The following is a 24,600-nucleotide window of genomic DNA, read 5'->3' as shown; positions in this document are numbered from 1 at the left end:
GCATTCAAAAACATGAATCGCTGCTGCTGGCAAAATTATAGGCTATCACCTGTTCAAGCCCTGCAATGGCATCAATACTGCAGACAGCATTGTAGTATAAGTGCAACATCCAACTTTACAGTCATAAAGTTTCAAACATGTGAACTCATTTCTGCATTTTCTTGTACTAGCAATGTCAAGCAAATGCTCAGAACCATGTACAATTTTGGCCCTGTTTTAGCCCACCAATATCACAACTACCATCGGCATCCTATGGCCCTGCCTTTGATATAGGTATATTGCACTACAGATGACAAAATGACAAGAAAGAAAGTGTGAAAATGCATGTCTGGGTGTTTTCCAGCAGTGCCAGTATGTAACGATCTAACGGCATCTCTACCAACAATAATTTACACCAGGAAACATTCTGGAATGCTCAGTGACTTCCAGATACACTGCATTTAGGTTAAGTTGTGAGGTTTAATGTCCCGAAACTGCGCAGTGGGTTATGAGAGATGCCGTAGCGGAGGGTACAAAGTTAACTTTGACCACCCGCGGTCCTTCAATGTGCCCCCAAAGCACAGTACAGGAGTGTTTTGGCATTAGGCTCCATTGAAATGCAAAGCCTGGTATCGAAACCATGACCTCGTGCTCAACAGCGCAATGCCACAACCACTGAACCACTGCAGACACTTTGCATTTATAAGCATATGATTGTTCTTATACATGAAATGCATTTGAGGTTGGAAGCATGAATACTCACTCACTGAAAAAGTCAAAATTCTTAATGCTTTCAGCTGTTTCTCAAGATGCTTACGATGCAAGTGCTGCCTTAAAGGGACACTAAAAGCAAATACTTAATCGACGTGGACTGTTTAAATACCATTCACAAAACCTCGTAATGTTTGTTTCGTGCAAAGAAAAGACTTTTGGTTTACGAGAAAATTGCACCTGAAGGGTGCAATTTAAATTGCACCCTTCATTTGCATTTAAATGAGGAGTGCCTTCATCATCAGGCAAGTACTTGGAATGTCCCGGGGAAGTCTCTAATAGTGTCCTGCATTTACCTCAATTTCTCGTTTACTAAGGCTCAGTTCGTGATAATATTGACACCTTAGAGATACTCGAGCCCTAATCCATCACTTTAGCTTGACTTAGTATTTGCCTTTAGTGTCCCTTTAAATGTAAGGTTTCAACACACAGAATCAGCTGTTGTCTATAGGGGTATAGGGGATATAATAAACCTCATTGGGATAGCCGAATAATCAGAACTGATTGGCAAGAACAGTGTATGTTGGATTTTATTGCTGATGAAATCGCAGAAGCGTGCTCACCAAAACAATAAAACCTTTACACTCAATGCTCTTCAAGACCATCTGCTTGCGTCCTTATGAGCAGTCTTTTTTTAAACATACTTCTGTGTGTGATAGGAAACACCAGGTGGTGTACGTTCCAGTCAATGATGACTCACCAGCATCTCTAGACTTTCCCGCGCCAGAGCTGGCCTGTTGATGAACTGCCTTGGTCCACCACCAGTGCTACTGCCAGAGCTTGCACCTGTTGGGGTACATGAAAACGCAATGCAGAAACTGCAGAATCTGCAAAATATTGCAAGCAGTGTGCCCCAACTTCATGAAACCAGGGTAGCTCCAATCTACACTAAGCACTTATTAGTATTTAAAGTGACGGAGTTCAGTGATACCTGTCCACTGGGCTAGAAGAAGGATGCTGCGGTGGAAGGCTCTGGATCAATTTCAACCACCTGAGGTACTTCACTATGAATTCAAGTACTATAAGTATAAGGCACTTTTGCATTGTGCTACCCTGCTCCCGAGAATCGAACCCGAGACCAAGTGCTCAGCAGCATAACACTGCAGTCACCAAGCCAGAGCAGCCAGTCAACGCCAAGCCTTACGGCACATTCACACTGGCGATTAACAAAGGTTGTGCGACCAACTGCGACTGGTAATCAAGGAGCGACTCACGGCGACGAATGTTCAAACCAGCAAGCACGACCTGCTTGTCACCACATTAGATAAGCCTCAGGGCTCATTCACACCAGAAATTCGCAGAGGTTGCTCAACCACGTTGGCTGCAAAGCAACCATTTTGGGCCAGTCGCTCGCAGCTCGATATTTCAGTCATTCTACTGCAGTCACAAACCTACTAAACCAATTAGCGGCACAGGAACAGGAAGTCTGTAAACAATGATGCTTATTTTACGTGGCGATAGCAATGCGAGCAGACGTGAACGGCATCATCAGGAGACAGGTCGCACTTGCCGGTGGGAACGACGGTCACTGTAAGTCGTTCTTTGGTCGCCAGTCGCAGTTGGTCACGCTACCTCTGTAAATCACCAGTGTGAATGAGCCATTAGCGTATACAGCCGACCTGGTCCTGCACTATTGATTGGTTCAATAGGTTTGAAACTGCTGTATGAAAAATCTAGCAGCAAGCGACTGTTCCAACAGTCCCTTTCAACCAAAGCGACCATTTGTGACTACCGTATTTACTCGCGTAATGGACGCACTCACATAATGAACAAACCCCCAACTTCAGTCGCCAAAATTCAGATTTTTTTTTCACCCATATAATAAACGCACTCTGAACTTGCTGCCGTGAACTAGGAAAGACACGGTACGATTCGGCGTTCAATATGGCGTCCAGCGAGTACGATTGTATCGGACGCCAAATCGTACCGTGTGTCTCCTACTTTTATTGCGATAGCTAGCAATCATATGGACACTCCAGGCACATTTTCGCCATTGGCACCGACGATCGCAGCTCTATCTCCCATGTTTAAGGCAGGAAATCGGGGAGGAAATGCGCTGTATTCCATCGTGTGCATGGCGCCGGGGGGGAGGGAGGGAGGCAGTGCAGCAACTGCGCATTGCGTGGCCACGTGCGCCCTGCCCTATCTTGAAAGTGATCTGCGTCGGGGGCTGAGTCTAGATGCGACGGCAACTTATACCTTTGTGCGTCCTCCGTTCTCGCCACTCAGTTTGGGTTGCAGCGATACAAGGCATGAAGGTCACTTCACTCGCTGTTGCTGCCGTGCTTGCTCACGCCAGCATTTTGACAGCGAGTGTCCATGGTCATGGAGTGTGATGTGTTCATGTTTGCCTGTGCGCACTGACACCATGCTTTTTAATCTACATACTAGTTATCTAATGTTTGCAAGTTTATACGGTCGATAACACTACTATCCTCACTTTGTATAGCTGCCTACACATTTGCTATCGCAATGCATGGTTCGCCTTTCGGGTGAAATTGCGACTTTTTTTGGAGGTGGCCACGTAAAAAAAAAATTGCTCAAAATTTTACCCCGCATAATGAACACACCCCCCAACTTAGCGCATATTTTTCAGGAAAAAAAAAAGTGTGTTCATTATGCAAGTAAATACGGTAGTCATTTTGCAACCAACACAGTCACATGACCTCTGTGAGTTGCCAATTCGATTTCACATTTTGCACAAATGCATTCAAAATCATCTTTTATCGAAGCATGCTTGTGTAATGCTTCACATCAGCCATTTTTTGAAGAAACGGTTAAAGAAATTTTAGTTACACTTCTAATTAACAGTTCCCCATAGCAATAGATCGTGCTGTACACATGTGCGCAACTCTAGCACAATACATTAAAGGGGCCCTGAACCACCCCTCGGGCTCGGTGAAATAACATAGTCCACGGGTAGCATACGCTGTTGTGAACATCTCATTCAAGTTCTGCTGTCGTACGCGGTCCGTGGAGCTTGCAAGCGGAACGCGAAGTCAGCTTTCTCTCAAACACTGTCGTTTCAAAAAACCCCATGATCCTCGCTCTAATCTGTGTGCTTCATTTCATAATAAAGCACACTCCAATAAACGGCTGCTATTGGTCGCTGCGGTCGGCTACACCGCGGCCGCCGCGAGGTGCCGCCATGAGTCCTGTGGCTAAGCGCACTGCGGCTCGCTGAGGACAACCGCGTTTGCCTTATGTTTAGCGCTTCGTAGGCACCAAAATCGGAAATCCAAAATGAAATTTGAACTGCGCGCCACGGCGACGTTTACGAGGCGGAGTGTTGTGGCCCCGCCCCACTTCGCCATAGCCTTCGCAGTGCAAGGCATTGAAGGAAGAAGGGGCGCACAGCAGAGGCCGTGTTTGATTGCCAATAACTCCGCTTCTTCTGAACGCATTGAAGTACCTTTTGCGTCAAACTGATTCTGAAATAGCCTATTTTCACTTCAAATGTATTTCTCCACTTCGATAAAAAGTGGTTTAGGGCCCCTTTAAGTAGGATAGTGTACTAAACATGACCAATGAGTTAGCCAGCCTACAAGTATAAGGCAAAGAACTAGTGCTGCCTATATCGATCAGCTACATGACTTATCCTCTGCTGCCCACTTCAGTCACACCTTAAAATCATGCACTGTCACCTGGTACTATACTTACTCCCCTTATACACTACGACAAAAGCGAAAATATGAGACACGAGCATCAGAACCTGCATAACATTGGCAATGTCTGTTGCCACATGTCCTCATTAGCTGCACTGGCCCTGTTCTTTCCACCCCGCATGCTCAAAGACTGGTGGTGTTGGTGCCACCTAACTGCAAGCTGTCCAGGCAGTTTGTATTTGCCAGAGTTCACTTAGCCAACATTAAGATAAATTAAGTATGTAGTTGCTTATTTTGCAGATCAGTGTGCATCATGCACTTTCTAACATTTACCACAGCTAGTACAGCATTGCCAAATAAACGCATGCTTTATTTATGCTGCACGGTGTTAAGAAATTTGACTCAATCTGCTCAAAATAGCAACAAATAAATATACAAGTCTAGCATAATTTTTCTCAAGCTAATGTTCTTAGAAACATGAATTTCAGCATATGCTATTTAGCTAAACCAAATGAAGTGAACATAGTGAAAGAAACCTGAAAGCAAACAGATCATTTTCACATCATGCAGCTGACTGCACTGAAAATATGGGCAAGCAGAAGCACTGTGTGTGCGTGCATGTATGTGTCTGTATTACAGGTATGTATTACAAGTCTGAAAAGATTTAGCCTTGAAAACAGTTGGCACACAGTTGGAAAGAGCAACACATACTGAGAGCAGTGGCAGCCGGGCCCGCTGTGTGAAGGTCCGGGTCCGAGGCCCTCTGCAGGGGGATGCTCGAAAGCGCAGCCACTGGAATCATCCTCGGGGGTGAAGGGAGAGGGTGAGGGGGCGACTCCTCGGAGGGGGACCTGGGCGGGGGGCAGAGTGTGTCCGAGCGGTTTCTGCGCAGGGGCGCCCCCAATGGCGTGGGGGGAAGGAGGGCTGCCGCCCCCTGCAGCAGGGACTGGGCCGACGCCAGGAGACCCGCACCTCGTGGAGAGGGCGTCCCACGCCGGCTGCTGCCACCGTGCGGGGAGCCCGGGCTGACCCGCACCAGAGGTGCAGCCGTGCACAGCCAAGCAGGGGAAGAGGGCATGCGGGCGTGACAGCGAACAACCAAAGGAGAGGGAGGGGGCCTCTGCAGGGATGGGGGGAGCAGAGGGGGAAGGGGCAGCTCTCTGGCAAAAGAAAGGGGGCGAGAGAGAAAGAGAGAGAGAGAGAGAGCAGCAGAGACAGAGGACACTGTCAGACAAAGAGCATGCCACAACACGCACCCATCAAGTCCCTACGCCTTGATGCTGGCACTGTGGAGGGGTTGGCTGCGAACAGACAGCAAAGCAATGAGTGTGGCCGGAAAGTGTGGCCAATGACTTGAGAATAGTGGGGCAAAGGAAAAATTCTAAGGTGTTCAATGCTTAATATTGGCATGGCTGCATGAGGACACATGTCTTTGCGTCCTTACGCAAAGACATGGAACATTTCCTCGTGTTTGAACCCACATACAGTCTTGGTTCCAGAAAAAAAAGGAGGCAAACAGAAATGCTGATCTAAAATGTTTGGTCCTCAAGTGTAACATAGATATATCGGGAGACTCGCTTTTGCTCTGGTAGGTTGAAAATTTCGCCTACATGAACACTGGTTATAGATCTGCTATCAGCTATGGACCTCCTATCACTGCTTGAAGACTGCAAGTGAGACAACATGGAAATTTGGAAGGAGCTAACACAATGTAGTTGCCTCATTTAGGTTTACTGGTGGGCTAGTTGGTGAAGGTTCATGGTGAATAACAGACAGCATGAAAAGGCCTTCTCGTCTTGTTCATCTTTCTACACTGTCAACCACTGTGTGCCTAACTTTCGTAGACCAGCCATTTTACTGAACTTTGCTCACTCACCGGTGACACAGTGCATGATGCATTGTTATGATGACAGATAGCAAGCGTAAGCTAACATCAGGATGAGTTGAGCTGTGCTTCTGGTATAGTGCAGGAAGAGGAACACCCAATCGATGCCACTACCTTCCTTCTGTATGTTACAATTTCACTCGGGCACCACATTGCCAGCAACACAACCGCCATCATTACTTTGACTATCAGTGCACATGCAATGCAAAACCAATGCCTGTATGTAATTTTGTACTACGCCCTCTTTGTTCTCACATTATGTGGCACAACTAGAGACAAATTTTACTGAATTTGTTTATACTAGCAATATATTTTAGAAGATGCTCAATGAGCTCAAACACACATCTGGTACTCAGAGCTTAGCTACATTTACAATGAATAAGCATGGACTTAAGCTGTCTACAGCATTGGCCTGCCACATGGTGATGCTTTCAACAGGACATCAATACCTCCTGCACAATAATAAACATTCCACAAGAACTTGAAGCTACCACAAGTACCTTCAGGGCATGACTACAGCAGAGATCACTTAAACAACTATATTACTAAGTGACTTACAAGCATGCACAGGGTTTTTCCAAACTGTAGAAAATAGAGCCTGAATTAAGTTTAGGAAACAAACACAAAACACTCGGTCCTTTCCTTTAAGCTACTGGGCATCTTTCTCACGTGTGAAACTTTTATTGTTTGCAAATCGAATGTTTGCCTCAACGATCAATTAACTTAAATGCACAAATTTGGCTTCATAAAAGCAACTAAATTCTCTAAGCTGGGCATCGCAAAACTATCATGAAAGGCAAAAAAAATTTACCTATCTTGTACCTGCAGGTTCCTGCTAAGCGTCCTTTACATGTTCACACTATATTCGTAAATGTATCATTCAATGTCTTGTTATCAATTCATGTTGTAGCCTGTTCCCCCTTACAATTCCCTAGAATATGGAGACACAAACAAAATTTGAAGCTACAACAGAAGTTTTTTTTTTTTTCTTGTAATTGTTTTCTTTTCTTTTCTAGCACCATTTCTATGTCAGCTTTGGGTGTCTTCGAAGTCTGTTCTTGTAAAACCTGCGGATGGCTTTGCAACATCATCTAACGTTGTAACAATTAAGAAAATCTACCCTTGAACATAGTCTTGTGATAGCAGGCTGCTATAGCATCTTATATTGAAATGTGTCTAGTGAAAGGCAATGCTATCACAACTGTCAGCTATGTGGGGAACAATTTTTACTCATGAAAAGTTGCAATTTTACGCCCTATGAGGTGACCTGCCAACACTTGCACAAGAGATTAATTGTTAAATAATTGATAAATGTATCTGTGGGCACATACCAAGACACACAGGACAACATTGAGCACAAGCAGCCATGCAATGATCGCTGTAACACAAACAACAAATAAGCAGAGAGCAGGAGTAACACTAGTGCGAGAAAGACAGCAGGTGCAAGGGAAGTGAATGGGCACAAAAGCTAATGCAGAGAAACACCACAATAGAGTGCATCAAAAAGTGAAAACTTCGGACTAAGCAAAAGTGTACAACTTCAAACATTCTTTCTTTTACCCTTCAGTGTAGCTGGAAGTTCTTGCAACAAGATCATTGCATGCCAAACAAGGCATACTGAGACATTCCAGAATGTTGATGCTAACAAAGCTCAAGATGTTAACGAGCATACAGGATTTTGTCATTAGATTGTTACATGGTGCATGTTAAGTAGTATAACCTTCCCGAAGAATTTCTGATAAACTAAATCAGTCTCATGTTACTCGTTTCTATTGCCACTCATAATGTATCTTTCAAAACCCTCAGTACAGTCTCCGACAAGGTCACTTTGCAATGCAGTTTCTCTCCTCGTGCATTTAGGAACCAAAAAATTATTTTCATGCCATTTTTTACCTGAGGAAGTCGAGTTACCTGTGCAGGGAAGGAAGGGTTACTATGGCTAGTGCTCAAAAGCAACTATCAGATCAAATCCTATACTTGGTGACAACCTAAGAATTCAGTTCGAGCTTCACCCATAAAACTGCACTGCAGCTGCCCTCTGTGCATCCAGGCTTGAAAACATCATTCCCTAGAGACGTCAACATACTCCAAGAACTACGCCTCCGCTGTGAGGATGCCTTGTCCTCACTCTAGCCTTGTCCTCACTTGAGGACAAGGCTAGAAAGAACAGAAGTATCAGCTTATGCATATAAAATTTTGGCTAACTACTTCAACTGCATCTGCTTACCTAATCAAAATAAAAAAGAAGCTTGAAAATATATGTGACTGCAGATTCAACGGCCAGAAGATGGCTGCCATGTTCAAAGACAGTAGAGAAGCTGTCTCCTGAACAAGCTGAGCAACCAAGGGGCACTGTGATTTAAAACTATGAATGTAGGCAAATGAAATGATGAAGCATAAGCACCAACAGGTGAAAAGTCAGTCCCACATGCCTTCTTTATAGTTCAATGATGTGCACGATAAACACAAAACTGTCAGTTTTAAATTTTAATTTGTACTAACGCACCCAGTAGAAGCTACAGTAGATGACCTTTTGTCACAAAATCAAGCTATGGAGACAGTCTATCACTAAAAAAAATCACTAATCAGAGGCACTAAATCAGTCTGGTACTGACAGATAAATTTTCTTGTAATCTATGTATCGGCATTTCTTCCGAAGAAGATAATTGCTAATCAGAAGAGCAAATAAAAACAAGCCTTTTCTTGTGAATCTCCTGCTAAATCGTCACACCTAAGATTCAAGGTCTTTCTCTGTGATCCAGTATCCCATAAAAGTTGCTAGGCTGAGCTTTTGTTCATTTTCAAATGAAATGTAATCCTTTTTTAAATAATCAGCAACTACCTTGGGCAGGGGTCACTATATGAAGGTGATGCCAACAACTTTTTGTTTTACGCCTTTTCTGGCAAACTAAGCTTTTGGTCACAATAATTTTACATATTCTCCATTCCAGAAGCGCAGCTTCTCTTTAGTGTTTATTAGGAAATCAGTGTGAACTTCTATTAGTGCCAACAATTGATAACTGAATGTGAAAATGGAAGGAAAAGGCTTCCTTCCAGCACACTGTAATGACATGAAATGCCTCTTGGACAATGATGCTGCACTGTAGTATCATAGTGAGTATGGCTTTCATGACATAACATTGCACAAAACAGAGATTAGGGAATCTCAGCTGATTTATACATGTTTTAGCATGATAACTTTAGCAAATTACTGGGATGAAAACACAAACAGCAGTGGCGGCAACAGCTAGTGACACTGTGTTCAAGCAAGAAGGTGCAGGAACGACCTTCCATTATGCAGCACTTCCTGGCAGGGAAATACATCGTATCACAAAGGTTGTGATGTCGCAACGACCCATCCTACCAGCAGAGCACGTAGCTACAAGGTCAAATAAAAGGACCACACAGTATGATTGAATACAGCATCACAAAATACTGCTGCTAGCACTGCCAATCGCAGCTCCAACATGGTAGTTCGAGTAATGCTAAAGATGTACACACATGTTGTGAAACTATCTATTATGACTACAATTCCAATTAGCTTCACATGAAGATGACAAACACAGTGCTGTGCAAGACAAAAACTATTTCTAAGCTAAGCAACAAAAAATAAATGCCAAGACAGAAAGCCAGTAATGTTGACAAGGTATATTAATGTTACAGGTGCCCACAATGGTTCATTTTAATAGGGATTGAAAAATCAACAAGGTTTTACATAGCAGTTGATTGAAAAATATCCTGAACAATCGCTCATGCCAGTTAGCTGTGAACGTGTTTCTGAAAACAAACAGCAAACAAAGGCTCTTTTGTTTCAGTGGCGGGGACTTCAGGGAGTAACAAAAGTAAACACTACAGGATTTCAGTTTCTTTGCAACCGTTCAGATTTTCCGCCGTCCTAAAGTGGCATCTTGGACTTACTCTCTGACAGCTTCCTTTAATGGTGACAAGGTGAGAGAATGGCCGATCCTCACAAGGGTGACAGCGGTGCCAATGCCTCGTACCACCACACCAGATTCCCCTTCCAGGTCAAAGCACTGACGATACCTGCAAAGCAAATGCACCACAGAAGTTCAATCCTCAGCTCCATTTTATACACAGTTTTCGGAGCACTGAACACATGACACAATTTTCAAAATAATGCTCTAATCCTGGCAGCCTCAAGAAAACTACATAAAAGAAATCTCATATGGTGCGGCTTGTGCCACCTTATATTCCCCCTAACCTCTGTTCGTGCTGAATGTCGCTAAGCTTTATTCTTGCTGTTCAGCAACTCACAGACCATAGTCATCTATTTACACTTCCTTTCCACCTATTCCCATGCCTGTATTCTCTTATCCCTTCAACATAAACCAAAGCGCCAGCGTTTTTAAATAAAGAGATCATTCATTCATTTATTCTTGCCGCTCAACATGACCTTAACAGCAAATTATGTTGCCATCATGAAAGCTCCATGACGAATACAGTTCTTTCATCTTGTTCAAATTTTCAAACAGCTGAACCATAGCCAATCGTATGATGCAATACACCAGCAAGATGAGTGTGCTCAGACAGCTTAATTAACATGGGTGACCTGGCAAAGGCCACAGTGCACATAGCTTCACAGAAGACCATAAAGAAGAACAGATTCCTCACATACTTACGCTACAACTGCGTTTCCACCAAGTTCCAAAGCTTTGTGGCCAATGCGCCGCTGAACTTCCCCTAGATTGAGAGCAGCACCGGTATAGTAGCAACTTACCAAACTGAGCAAAGCAAAGGGCACAGAATGCAGTTACTTGTCTAACCTAGTGTACAAGGGAAGCTCACAATAGTAAACACTTGGGCTTATTGGCACAAGGCTACATAATAGCAAACAGCATGATGATATCTAGCAAAGCTTGTTGTTGGGCAAGTTAGTACTTAGATGCCATGGTATAGCCAGTGCGAGGAAAGTGGACACAAACGAAAACCGACACAAATAAACATTTGCTCTTATCCGCTTTCTTCACACCAGCTATATGATGGCATTTGGCATGGTGACAGGACACACAAAGAAGATGTGATTCACTAAAAGAAAAGACCAACTGGACAAGCTATATGATGGCATTTGGCATGGTCACAGGACACAGAAAGAAGATGTGATTCACTAAAAGAAAAGACCAACTGGACAACATAATGGTCCTGAAGTCCAGTGAGTCTCTTCTGTGTGCTGTCATTCCACTACTTAATATTACGTAGTCAAGGTGGCAGTGATATGGAGAGAAAATCTAACCTCCAAAGCAGAAAAAAAATTAAACCAGGGGTTGCTTCGGCGGTCAACAAGTGTCAATTTAGGCAAAACTATACTGCTATAATAGGTATCACTCCCACAAATGCATTTGTTAATGCCACATGCTCCACCACTGATGCAAGAATTGGGACGAGATAATGTAACGATTCTATTACAGTGATACTCCTTAGAAGTATGGAAGCTCGGGCAAGGTTGTATGACTTCATGTTATAGCTGCACAGCACAAAAAAAATAAGGACACAAGGTAAAGAAAAGACAGGACAAGCCATTCCTCGTTGTGCTTTTTCAGTGGGCAGAGCAACGCTCCGCCTGTGTTACCAACAGTATCGGCCGACTGCGAACGGTGGATGATAAAGAACGTCATAAACGCGAGTGGAATGAATTGCTACATTATACTGGCTTTAATGTATTTTGCTACAGCAAAAGTTGTTTGCTTTCAGCTTAGATCTCTGTAGTAATAATTCATTGTAACATGCAAAAAAGTGTAAACAAACCAGAGAGTTTGGAGAACAATGTCTGCCGTGCTTCATTGGATGCTCGAGGAGTGCGTATTTTGTCAATCCACTTGTACTCAGGGTCGTCGTTAACCACAAGCTCTTCTACAAAGCCAAGTATGGCATGAGCATGGTAGCCTTGGGGAATGCCACTGCCTAAAAATACAAGACACAAAGGTCATGCCTCTCTCAAGCAAGTTGGCTGCACAAAATAGAACTAATTACAACAAGTAATGTATTTCGGTAGGTATTCTGACAGCTGCTAAGATCACTCATTGTTTGTGTGCAAACTAAAATTTAACAAAAGTAGACAATTACCATCAATGTAAACTGCTAGTGTAGAGATAAGAGAGATAAGCTTGTGTTCCAATTGCACTGTTTAACAAACAGAGACAAGGGAACGAGCATGGCGATACGAGGACAGGAACACATACTTAAAGGATGCAAGCCACACTTGAGACATACAAGACAAGTGTTCCAACACAAACTTACATATCACATGTTACACTTGAGACACAAGACAAGTGTTCCAACACAAACTGACAGATCACACGCCACACTTTAGACACATAAGACAACTGTTCCTGCCCTTGTCACTTTGTGCCATTTATTCTCGTTTTACATGAAATAACCAGCTCAAAACAATATTCTGCAAAGAGAGACAATTATAATGACTACTACTCACTGTAGAAGAAGCGCACACCACATGATGACTCCCGGTACCGATTAGAATCACTAAATAGGTCGATTCGAACCACTAGGTTGACCTCCCCCCGAATACCTGAAAAATAGACACAGGTTTAAAATTGGCATGGAAATCTTACAAGAAACATACATCAGCCAGCTTTCAGAAAGAAAACTAGGAGCAAGACAGACTACGGCCACATTATAACCTCAATTAACTTTCCCATCGATTCATACGCCATAAAAGGCAATTAATGTCATTCACTATCTCTGCTTTGTGTCGCAACAGTTTGACATCTGTAATGACGTAAAGTAACACAACTCACCATGCATAGTGTCATAAATAGGAAGCCAACCAGACAATGTGGACCCCACGTCTTTTCCAAGCAAAGGGTTCAAGTCTATGTACACCTTCCCAATGGCATCATTTGCACTATATGTGTCGTAGTCCATTATCCTGAAAAAGCCAATAAAAAAGAAGTCTGCCAGATGGTAAAGACCCGACACCTTTTCCAAGCAAAAGATCCAGGCCAATGTATATTGACTTGAATCATTTGCACTACATGTTTCATGGCGTTTCCAAGAGACAACTGTTTCTGTTGCACATTTGCAAGAACATGCACACCATGAGCATACATTTGCAACAGGAAAGCCAGATGCCACCAGCCACACGCTAATGATACAAATGTTCTAAGCACAATAAACATTACTAGGATGAAAAGCTAAGTTAGTTACCAAGTCAAATTAGACCGTGTTCCCAACTGTGAACAACTGTTTCACATGAAACATGAAATGTAAGTTGCATAATCTGACTTGGCAACTCATATGTAACCTGCAATGTCAAACATATAGAAACCCCAACTTTGCCAGCAACCCAACTTTCTTGCTCAATAAGCTTTTGCCAAAACCAGATAGTTTCTCATCAACTGCAATGGTGAAGGTTAATATCACATGATAATTCTGTGTCATTCAAAATAAATATTTCAGCAAGTGGGGCAGTGACAAGAGATAAAACACACTGCAGAAAACATGAAGTAGTAAATTGTGCCCAAATATGAACGTTCAACTTTGACCTTCGGAGGGCAGGGGAGGTAAGGCACACTATCCTATAAACTACAAAGCTGCATTACACCCGTAATAACATGCCTATATACAATAAGCCTGGTATCGCACTCCCATTGGAGTCCAGGAAAGCACATTACCTGATTTGCAATGGTTCATCTTGAAGTTCCTCATCATCAACCTGGAAAGACAAGTGGCTGAACTTGTATGTAATAGAGCAAAAGTCATGTTTAAACACACATTTGCAAATTTGTTCTACCTCTCTTCTTGAGTTCTCACATTATCAAATTGATTATAATCTGTGAGATTTCGCCCAAGTGAGTGCAACTCCGGAGAGAACTACTGCTTGCAATTCTGTCCTTTGGTTTCATTTATCACCTCAAGAGGTACTGCTAAAATGGTGCACTGTTCCAGTGCTTTATCACTTCTTTTTAGGTACTAATTGTGGTTAAACACTGTGACAGACAAAGAGCAAAGGATTATACAAGATTAGCGCTGATCATGCAGTGTATTACACAGCTCCTAGACCTTCACACGTACCATTCAACCACAGTGAATGGAATTTGCAACTCTCGGTTCCCTTTTGGTCCTCAACTGCTGTTATCTTCTTTTATTACAGCTTTGTTATCTAAAATAATCTTTATGCATGGTCAGATGCAAATGCAGATGGTTACTTTTTTGTAAGCAGGTGTTCAATAACAACAATTATTATATTTTGTCAGGAACAGCTACCAGCTTCACTATATGTCATAAGTACAAGTACCTTGTATTTGTAGAGCAAGTTACCTTGGTTGAACATTCTCATGCGTAATAAAGAAAAAAATAATCAGTGCTGTGGTGCAATGGCTAAGACAATGCCAGTCCAGCTCTGTGAACTCAGATTTGCCTGACTGATAGGGTTTAATGTACCAAAGCAATACAGGGGCTATGGGAGACAGTGTAGGGCAAGGCTCCAGGTTAATTTGGGTACCCAGAGTTCTTTAATGTGTACCCAAAGTGCAATATAAGAGTGATCTTGCATTCTGCCCTAATGTTTGCTAAGTGTCATACAGTGGCATTGAAAATGGACATGCAAGAGGCCAACCCTATTAGTATGTGGAATTATTGCACTGCAGACATTCTGGCCATATGGTACAGTTATGGGCAAGCAACTGTCACCTCCTTTCTCATGAACATCCAATGCCCTAAATCCCACATATGCAGTGACCTTGAATGTACTTCATGAGAAATTTTTATTCAGATAAGTATCAAAAGATCCAAGGATGTTATTTAAAATCATTATTAAACGTCGTCTTCTAGCTGTTCCGACTAAAGTTAATATAAATATGTTTTGATTCACAAAGCGAAATTGCTGAAAAAATTTTCATGTACAGCGCTTTTGCTAATTATCTGAACATGCACTCCAGTTCGTGAAATGTACACGTCCTTCACACTCTTCACAAATAACTGGCTGGAATTTATGTGAATGTGTATGACTGCATGAACTCACCTCAAAACGAAACCAGTCTGAATTCCACTGGGGGTTAAGGGATTTCTTGCATATTTCTGTTTTAAAGCATGTATTGCCAAGTTTAACCTGCAAATAATGGGGGGAGGGGGGGGGGGGGCAATGACAAAATTTAGCCGGCGTCTGCATTTGCCACTCTTTTATACACATGAAATCCCATTTCTTTTTCTTTTAAAGGTGCACAAGAAGCAACCACTTCATGGCACGAACTCTTTAAAAGACTTGCGATAGCTTAATTCCATTATATTATATTAAGTGCAACTGCACTTTGTTTCTTAGCAGGTTTAGGTAATAGTCGAGAACACAGTAAAGTACACAGCAAGCGATTAAGGCGAGTACATTAATGTTCTCACCTCGCCAAAAGCATCACAGGCTTCGCTTGCCCTGTCCATGATGGGCAGGTTCCTGGCGGCCAGCAGCTTGACCCGCACTTTACCAGGCATTTTAGTTGTCGTGCGCCTGAAAGTAGAGTGTCGCGAAAGGTGCATTCGTTACGTTTTTAATTATTTCAAAAAAAATTAGCGCATGCAGAAATGTGCATAACTTGATTTTGCAGAGCCAGCTGCCAGTACGCGAAACTAAACAATCACCGAGCACAAAGACGAAAACACTCACGCCCCCGAGCTCAAACAGGCACAGGTATCATCGCAGTGACCTTACGAAGTGCACACACCACTGTGGCCTGGAAACGAACGGAGGGCACTCGGTTACGGAGAGGTCAGTCAGCTGTGCGCATATACAATCAGCTGACCACTGTTTTGACAGCAAGCAGAGGCCAGCACGCTGTGCAATTTGATGTTCCCGCGCATTGGCGGCTGCGCTATCCTTAACCATCACATTGCAGCCGTTATGTAAACTCCTGAAAGGGAGAGATAGGCGACTTCTCTCCGTTTGTTCACGGGTTCACGACACTACTGCACGCGGTGGCACACGCTCGCGATGATCGCACCACGCGCGATCGCGACACACGGTCCGAGCACGCGAAACGGGTGGGCGCGAGGCTCACCAGAAGCTTCATAGTATGTCAGGCTTTAAAAGTTGGCAGTCTTCTTCGCATCTGCGTCATATTCGAAAAACATAAATGCGAGCACAACACAAACGAAGGTGAGGGAGACAGCTCCATGAAACTCGAAGGGCTTGCAGCCTTGCAGGGCAGGGCTGAGAGAAGTTGCAAAGGGTGAGCGAAAATGAAAAAAGAAAAAAAAAATTTTTTTTTCAAGTTGCAAATTTGCATGTTTTTTGATACAGTTATTTCAAACACGAGATACGTAAAGAAAATGTTCTCTTTAGTTGCAGGTGTATAATGCAGCGGCAAATTGAATTGGGTCGCATAAATGTCTTAATTGGTGCGCCACTTTGGAGGCCGAGAGGAAGGAATCTCCGCGATCGAATGTCCGCCACTGCACCCCCGCGCCGCTGTAGCCGCTGTCGCTTCCGCTATGCGGTAACTGTAGGTGTGCCGCAGTGGTTGCTGATATCCTCATATCGTCTTGCGACTTGTCGCTCTACGAACGGTTCGCGATTCGTTTGATCGTTTTGTGTCGCCGATTTGTTGTGAGCAACGAAACTTCTTACGCCGCGAGAATGTCAGTCGAAGAAGACCGATCGGTGACAGCGACCGGTGTCTTGAGCAACGACCGAAACCTCCGACCAAAACTTTCGATGTACTGGTAGAAGAGACGAACCTGTTGACAGGCACTCCGTTGTTATGCTGTGACGACAATGGAAAGCGTTGAGTGTCACTAGGCAGTGACGATCTGTGCAAGCAAGCAGAAATGGCGGTTTCCTACAGCGACCGTAAGTTTTTCTTCACCGCTGTGCAGCACTTGGCTCGATCTCTTGCCTGCATGAGGCCGACGCCCCCCGACAAGCTTGATAATTTGCTGCGTCTGTGCCCGCAAGAATCGTCACCGCAGGGAACATTTCGAATTGACCAACGTGGACAGGAAGCTGTCATTGCTACGGGTATCTACTTTCTCGAATCGGGCTTCCAGTACAAGGACAAGATCGTACCTTATTTCCTCAAACTGCTTCGCGGACTTAGCAAAGCTGTATGGTTGGATGAAATTAAGCTGAACGATCAAGAACGCATCCCCGTCTGTGAGCGCTTCGCGTTTTGCCTGGGAACTCTGTTGAGTGACGTCGCCTACCTTTGCGAAGACCTGCGCGAAGAGATAATCACAGCGCAGATTGACTTCTTGGCGGTGCTTGTGAGCATCTGCAAGAGTTTTGCAGACGCGCAGACGCCGCGTGGTAGCACGGGAAAAGTAACCCTATGCCGTGCCATTGTACCCTTGCTCATCGGAACGGCACGGGCGCTCGGCAGAGCAAAGGCTTCGTCGCCGCCTCTCTTCTGCGAAATATTCCCGCAGCCAGCGAAAGTGGTGCCTTCGACTGAAGATGCACCGCGGCCTCGAAGTAACAGCAATACAGGGAACACGCTGCCAAAACGGCGTACGTTCAACAACTTCCGGCCGATTATTCCACGGTCATTGTCCGAATTAAGCCAACTCACGCACAACAGGAACAAGTCCTGTCCCGAATATGACGATGACGAATGTTCGAGAAGATCGTCACTTCAGAGTCAGTCGTCTGCAAGTTACGATCCTACAACATATTTTTTTAGCAAGCACGGATCCAGCTACTCACAAATGCATGGGACACCAAGGATTCAGAACCCACTCATGCTTTCCATCAGCAAGCTGCAAACCATTCTTGGGCTTGCGAAGAAGATCCTTGCAAAAGATCTTCTGCAATTTCTGGATAACCAAGCAGTAGAAGTGTACAGCACTGGGCAGTTAAGGCTGTTTCCATACAAGTCATTCAATGAGGTGCTGAACTTGGTGATGCTGATGTTGCTCCAAGAGCTGTTGTGCCACCAGACGGGTCATCCAGCACCCTTTACTAAAGATGTCCAGGAGTTTGTAAAAGTGCTTTTCTTGAATGGACAGACAGAACTGCAGAGCAAAAATCATGATGCCTGTGAAAAGGAAGACAGAGAATCTAACTATGCAACTGCCAACCGGTTCAAATTGAATGTGCAAGCTAATGCAGCCTGTGTTGATTTGTTGGTGTGGGCTACTACTGATGAAAATGGAGCCGAGACCTTGTGTGGATTTCTGTATGATAAAATCAACACCCCATGTAATGTCAAGCTGGCTCTAGGCCACATGCCCTTGTTGCTCGTTTGTCTGGAGGGATTTGGCAAGCTAGCCGAGAAGTTCCCCAACATTGCTCAGACGAGCATATCAACACTGCGGGACTTCTTGGTCAACTCGTCTCCCATTCTGACAAAGCTCCACTACCAGAACAGCAACTCTGCCTCAAGAACTGGAGGAGCAGGAGCAGCTGGCATTGGCATCGCAGAGTCATCACAGGCAAGCCACAAGACAGGGACACTGACTACTTCTATGGTGGCATATGAGAAGCTTCGTGACACAGCTATTGAAAACTTATGCAGGGCGCTGCGGGTGGGTCTGCAGCAAGACCCCGAGTGTGTTCAGGCCTTTCTCGCATCAGTGTCCATCCGGCTGTATCAAGCAGAGAACAAAGACCTTGAGCCTAGTCTTGTAGCCACCAACACTATCCTCGCTCTCGGTCATGTTGCAGTAACGCTGAAAGATACCCCAAAAACAACAAAGTCTATTCTTCAATTCTTCCAGCAAAAGTTCTGCCAGCCTGCATCTCCCCTCGACTCGCTCATCATCGATCAGCTGGGCTGCATGGTGATTGCGAAGGTTGACCACACTGTTTACGAGGAAATCATGAAGATGTTTACTATGATCACTGTGGAGTCCAGCTCAGCGTACAACGTGGGCAGCGTCGAGGACAGAAAGCAAGGCTACCGTCATGTCTCCCTAGCAGTGATAAATGCTTTAGCCAATGTAGCAGCAAGCCTGCAAGGTGAAGAGGATCAGCTGGAACTTTTGGGGACTTTGCTAGAACTGTTTGTACAGTTGGGGTTGGAGGGCCGCAGGGCCAGTGAGAAACAGGCAGCGCTTAAGGCCTCCAGCAGTGCTGGAAACCTAGGAGTCCTCATTCCAGTGATCGCAGTGCTCATTCGGCGCCTTCCCCCAGTCATTGATCCCAAGCCTAGGCTTCATAAATTATTTTGGGACTTCTGGCTGTACTCTGTGGTCATGGGATTTACATCAGAGTCAGGTTTATGGCCGCGAGAATGGTACGATGGTGTTCGCGAGATTGCTGCAAAGTCCCCACTTTTAGTCTCCAAAGAGCACTTGCGTTCAGTACTGCAGTACAACTCGGCGATTCGAAATGATACAGTCTCACTTGGTGAACTGCAAGAGTTGAAGAACCAGATCTTGAAGCAACTCAAGACTGAGCACTCGCAGGATGTAAGTGCTGTCGTGAACAAGCTGAATTTTTCTCAGTGCACCTACTTGCTGTCTGTGCTAAGGCTGGAAACTCTGCGAGTGCAAAACCTGCATGGGGAAAACAGCTTCCAAAACATGGTGAAATATATGGAGTTCTCAACAATACAGAAAGATAAAGCAGGAATGTGGCAGTGCATCATGGCTGTTGCTGACAAGGTTTTTATGGTTCTGTTAGATGTGATGTCTAACAAGCCCAGGAAGAAGGAGAGGGATGAGGAACTGGAGAAACATGCTACATTTTTGCTCTTGAAGTTCAATCATCCGCAAAAACAAATCAGACGTGTTGCCGACAAGTACCTTTCTGCACTTGTAGATACATTTCCTCATCTGCTTTGGAGTGGAAAGGTACTGTGGACAATGCTCAACATTCTCCATGTTCTGGCCAAATCACTTGAACTAGATTCAAATGAACTGATTTCAGAACTGCCAGTTCCTGGTACTTCGTACGTCCTGACCCTGACAGACACCATGGAAGCGAGGGAAAGCATTGTCCAAGACTTTGCTGCACGGTGCCAAGGCATTGTTCAAGAGGCCGTCAAGTGGGCCCCAATTATAACAAGATCACACCTGGAAGAATACTTGGCCTGTTACTCGTACACTGCAGACGGTCTCACACAACACAGCGGAGTTGCCTTGGCTATTGAGAGTGTCCTGCAGTTTGCTGGACTAAACAACTACTCTGCACCACTGCCATCATCGACCTTGGACAAATGGCCCACCTGTGTGAAGAACAACTGTTCAGAATTTGTTTGCTCAATGGGCTTGCGATGCAGATTTGCAGGTGAGATCACAGGACTTCTGATGGGTGCAGAAGATGCTGAGGAGATGCACAAGGAACTCTCTGCACGGCTTCTGTCTCAGTTGAAGCAGAGCTGGGAAAAGAAAGATGAGCGCATGCACAAAGAATGCATCTTCCGCGTATGTGCACTTCTCATTCACTGTTCTGGTACCGACAGAGCTTTGCTTCATGCACTCTGTTGGTCCCCCGTGGAACTTTTCACAGAGGAGGCAGTGAGAGGCACAGTGTCATGTTGGCAGTGGCTTCTTGCTGCCAGGCCTGACCTAGAGCTTCCATTTCTCCAAGAAATGTCTGCTGCCTGGCACATGACAGTAGACAAAAAGATAGGCCTGTTTTCCGAAGACCCACCGCAGACAGATCCATCCGCTGCTCATGAGGAAGTGGTACTCGAACCAAAGCCACCATTTGTGCAGCCTCACACTATCTGGGTGCGGTTTCTAGCGGAGCGCATTGAAACAGCCAAGTACAGCAGCCTTGACCAAGTTGAAATTTTCGCTCATATTCTACACAGGTCTTTCTCCGTAAACATAGGCCAAGACAAGAACCACTGCTGCCGACATGTTGCTGCAGTTGGTACTCAATTCCGTTTGTTGACTGCTGGCCTGTCCTTGCTTCAAGGCGACGTCCTGCCCCATGGGATTGGGAAGAGTGTGCTCCGTGAACGCATCTATTCAGCAGCCCTTGATTACTTTTGTGGGCCTCAGATGTGCCCAACACAACAGGGTGCTGACCTACGTGATGACATCAACGTTCTTGTAAAGTTCTGGTTGGCAGTTCACGCTGACAAGAAGTACCTTAAAGCTACTACAATCTCCGACATTTGGGAAACGAGCACGCAGAGCAACCTTTCTGTGATCATGAATCCAGATCTCCGCGGAAGCACCGAAGTGCTCCAATCACGATCAACTCCAACTGGATGGATCAACACAGTACCCCTCAGCAGTAACATGTCAACAATATCCCGGAGGTCTTCAGCTGGAAGAGGCTCGGCAATAAAAGACGCATCTACGGAAGTCTTCGTAAGGGACTACCTAAAGAAGCGAAACCTTATTCTTGGTTTGCTGGCTGTGGAAATAGAGTTTCTCATCACTTGGTACAACCCACTCTCCACTTGGGAGCGCAGTGTCACTGGAGAAGATGCCATTGCCACTTGGCGAAGCCAGCCTGTCATTGACAGAAGCATGAAGGATGTAGCTCGGCTGTCCTGGGAGACCTCTCCGTGCCTGGCTATTTATGTCCCTTGCCGGTTCAAGACTTCAGACACTATTCGTGCAGAAGTGTCCCGCCTTGTGCAGCAAAACCCAACTGCGGTTTGTCATCTTCCCGAGGCACTGCAGTACCTCACAACACCTGAGAGTGTACTTGGTGACCATCTGGACCTAAACCACATGCTGACATGGGCACGAGTATCACCTATCAAGGCTCTTGCATACTTCTCAAGGCAATTCCCGCCACACCCAATTACCGCCCAGTACGCAGTCCGTGTGCTGTCATCCTTTCCTCCAGACACAGTGCTTTTTTACATACCTCAAATAATGCAAGCAGTCCGCTATGATGCAATGGGGTATGTCACAGAATTTATCAAGACAGCTGCCAGCAAATCTCAGCTCCTTGCACACCAAATGATCTGGAACATGAAGACCAACATGTATCTAGACGAAGAAGGAACACAGCAGGATCCAGACTTGTATGAGCACTTCGACCACATTATGCGTCATATTGTTAGCTTCCTGTCAGGGCCTGCAAAGCAGTTTTATGAAAGAGAATTTGACTTCTTCCAGAAGATTACTGCTATTTCAGGGGAGATCAGAGTGTTTCCTAAAGGTGCAGAACGCAAGAAAGCATGCCTCACTGAACTCTCCAAGATTGTTGTTCAGCCTGGCTGCTACTTACCATCAAATCCAGAGGCTGTTGTCATAGACATCGACTACAAGTCTGGCACCCCAATGCAGAGTGCGGCAAAAGCTCCATTCCTTGCACGCTTCAAAGTCTGTAGGTGTGGAATCAAAGAGCTAGAGACGAGGGCAATGAGCGTCTCACAAACAGGCAGGCCGCAACTGAGCACCGGCAATGAGTATTGGCAAGCTGCAATCTTCAAGGTTGGCGATGATGTGCGCCAAGATATGTTGGCTCTACAGGTGATCAGCCTATTCAAAAACGTATTCAACCAAGTTGGATTAGACCTGTACCTATTCCCATACAGAGTTGTAGCCACAGCACCTGGTTGTGGTGTGATTGAATGTGTTCCAAATGCAAAGTCTCGTGACCAGCTTGGCCGGCAAACAGACATTGGCATGTACGAGTATTTCATCAAGAAGTACGGTGACGAGTCAACAACAGCATTCAGAGAGGCCCGTCGAAACTTCATCAAAAGTATGGCTGCCTACAGCGTTGTTGGATTTCTTCTTCAGATCAAAGATCGTCACAATGGCAACATCATGCTGGATACAGATGGACACATCATCCACATTGACTTTGGCTTCATGTTTGAGAGCTCGCCAGGTGGAAACCTTGGCTTTGAGCCAGATATCAAGCTTACCGATGAAATGGTCATGATCATGGGTGGGAAGATGGAGGCAGCTCCCTTCCGTTGGTTCATGGAACTTTGCGTGCGGGCTTACCTGGCAGTGCGGCCATATCGTGAGGACATTGTCACCTTAGTCTCTCTAATGCTTGACACTGGTCTGCCCTGTTTTAGAGGACAAACAATCAAGCTTTTAAGGTCAAGGTTTGCACCACTTGCTGCCGAGAAGGAAGCAGCAGCGTACATGCAAAAGATTATCAGGGATTCGTTCCTGAACTTCAGGACACGCACTTATGACATGATCCAGTACTATCAAAACCAAATTCCATACTAAGAAGCAGCATTTGCTTTTGTACTCAAAGGGATGACTAAAGCACAAGCACCACCATTTTCCATGCCTGGTGGAAACAGCAGGACTTATAGCTTCACCTGGCACTTTGCTTTACGGCAGCACTTACTGACTTAGGTCTGTGCACATGTTGTGGTGTTTAGGAGTCTTGCTTGTATCCTTGGTCACTATTTCTTGATTCTTGATATTTTGGGATGTATGTCGAGCTTTGTTGTCATTGCAGCAAGACCAACAATATGAACACTTTTTCGTTTTATTCCGGGAATATTTGTTGACGTGGAGATGGCATGACTGCTTACCAGTGTTGTTTCCTTTTTGTGGTACACTTTTGGCTCCTCTCTGTAACGTGTGTGTGCTGCATTTGTGAACTGCAGCTCATGGAGATCTGTTTCGTGATTGAACAAAATGTAGACGAATTGAGTCGCATGGCACCTGGCCCTTCATTACAGACCCTGACAGTTATTTATCCAGATAATTAGGATTCTGAACAGTGAACTACATTGTACTGTAATCCACTGCAGGGATTTTGTGTTAACACCAAGTCGTAGGTATTGAAGTTCCTTGTATGCAATATTGCTGATATATGTAAAATATGTTGCGTCAGTGTTTGGTGTAACAAATGGTGTATGTGTGCTAGGGATCTGGTTCTTGCAACCATTATAGAGTTCTGCGTCATGCATCTGAGGGCTATAGCTTGAGATATGAAGATGTCTTAACTTAAGATGCTCTAGCACATTATAGGTATGAACAAGTGTATGCATTTGTAACATTAACAGCCTGCGTCGTTATGGAGAGCTGTGATAACTTGTTTTGGGCTTGTAGCAGGCAGTGCTTGCTTGCAACTCTGCAATTATTTTCTTTGCATTGTTATGCATGTCATGTTAATATATACATCAATGTTAATAAAGATTTTACTTAGCACAGCGGAATGCTATATAATTACTTTCTTTCTGAAGAAAATTTCAGCCTAGTGCTCCCACTAGTATTATATAATAAATCAACTGCAGAGCCTCAAAGGTAAACATTCGGCAGAGATATGCCATGGTTGAGACCAACTAAGTGAATTGAAGCTCATAAAATCCCAACCAAGATTTAGTAATGACATCTCAAAGCCGGCCCGGCTCCTTCTTCAGGGGCGAGATGGCAAGAGAGATGCAACAGTGCTTTTACACATTTCGTGGTTCTTTCTGGTGGTGACAGGCGTGTAGCGACCTTGCACACAAATTATCAGATGAGCTCTCGAAGAGCAGTTTATGTTTTTGGTTGTTTTTTAATGGT

At 44.7% G+C, this 24,600-nt stretch overlaps 2 protein-coding genes across 2 annotated transcripts in view; one reads left to right on the top strand and one right to left on the bottom strand.

Annotated features, from left to right (window-relative positions):
* LOC119448575 (C2 domain-containing protein 5-like) overlaps positions 1–16,444 on the bottom strand; it is a 41,041-nt gene extending 24,597 nt beyond the window's left edge. The window contains exons 1-12 of the mRNA XM_037711807.2: positions 16,263–16,444; positions 15,872–15,938; positions 15,610–15,715; positions 15,239–15,325; positions 13,890–13,930; positions 13,014–13,144; positions 12,689–12,784; positions 12,004–12,159; positions 10,881–10,941; positions 10,159–10,284; positions 5,067–5,515; positions 1,451–1,536 (exon numbers count right to left, since the gene is read on the bottom strand). Coding sequence (XP_037567735.1) covers positions 1,451–1,536; positions 5,067–5,515; positions 10,159–10,284; positions 10,881–10,941; positions 12,004–12,159; positions 12,689–12,784; positions 13,014–13,144; positions 13,890–13,930; positions 15,239–15,325; positions 15,610–15,699 — 1,323 coding nt within the window. The 5' untranslated portion in view covers positions 15,700–15,715; positions 15,872–15,938; positions 16,263–16,444. The remainder of the gene's footprint in view (positions 1–1,450; positions 1,537–5,066; positions 5,516–10,158; positions 10,285–10,880; positions 10,942–12,003; positions 12,160–12,688; positions 12,785–13,013; positions 13,145–13,889; positions 13,931–15,238; positions 15,326–15,609; positions 15,716–15,871; positions 15,939–16,262) is intronic.
* A 131-nt stretch (positions 16,445–16,575) lies between these two features.
* LOC119449871 (phosphatidylinositol 4-kinase alpha) lies at positions 16,576–24,247 on the top strand. The gene has a single exon (XM_037713153.2). It carries the CDS (start codon positions 17,032–17,034, stop codon positions 23,305–23,307), a length of 6,276 nt encoding a protein of 2,091 aa, XP_037569081.1. The 5' UTR covers positions 16,576–17,031; the 3' UTR covers positions 23,308–24,247.
* Positions 24,248–24,600: the final 353 nt, after the last annotated feature.

This window comes from Dermacentor silvarum, chromosome 4 (assembly GCF_013339745.2).
Source record: "Dermacentor silvarum isolate Dsil-2018 chromosome 4, BIME_Dsil_1.4, whole genome shotgun sequence".
NCBI lineage: Eukaryota > Metazoa > Arthropoda > Arachnida > Ixodida > Ixodidae > Dermacentor > Dermacentor silvarum.
The sequence above is the reverse complement of the archived record's forward strand: the minus strand, read 5'-3'. Positions and strand labels throughout refer to the sequence as shown.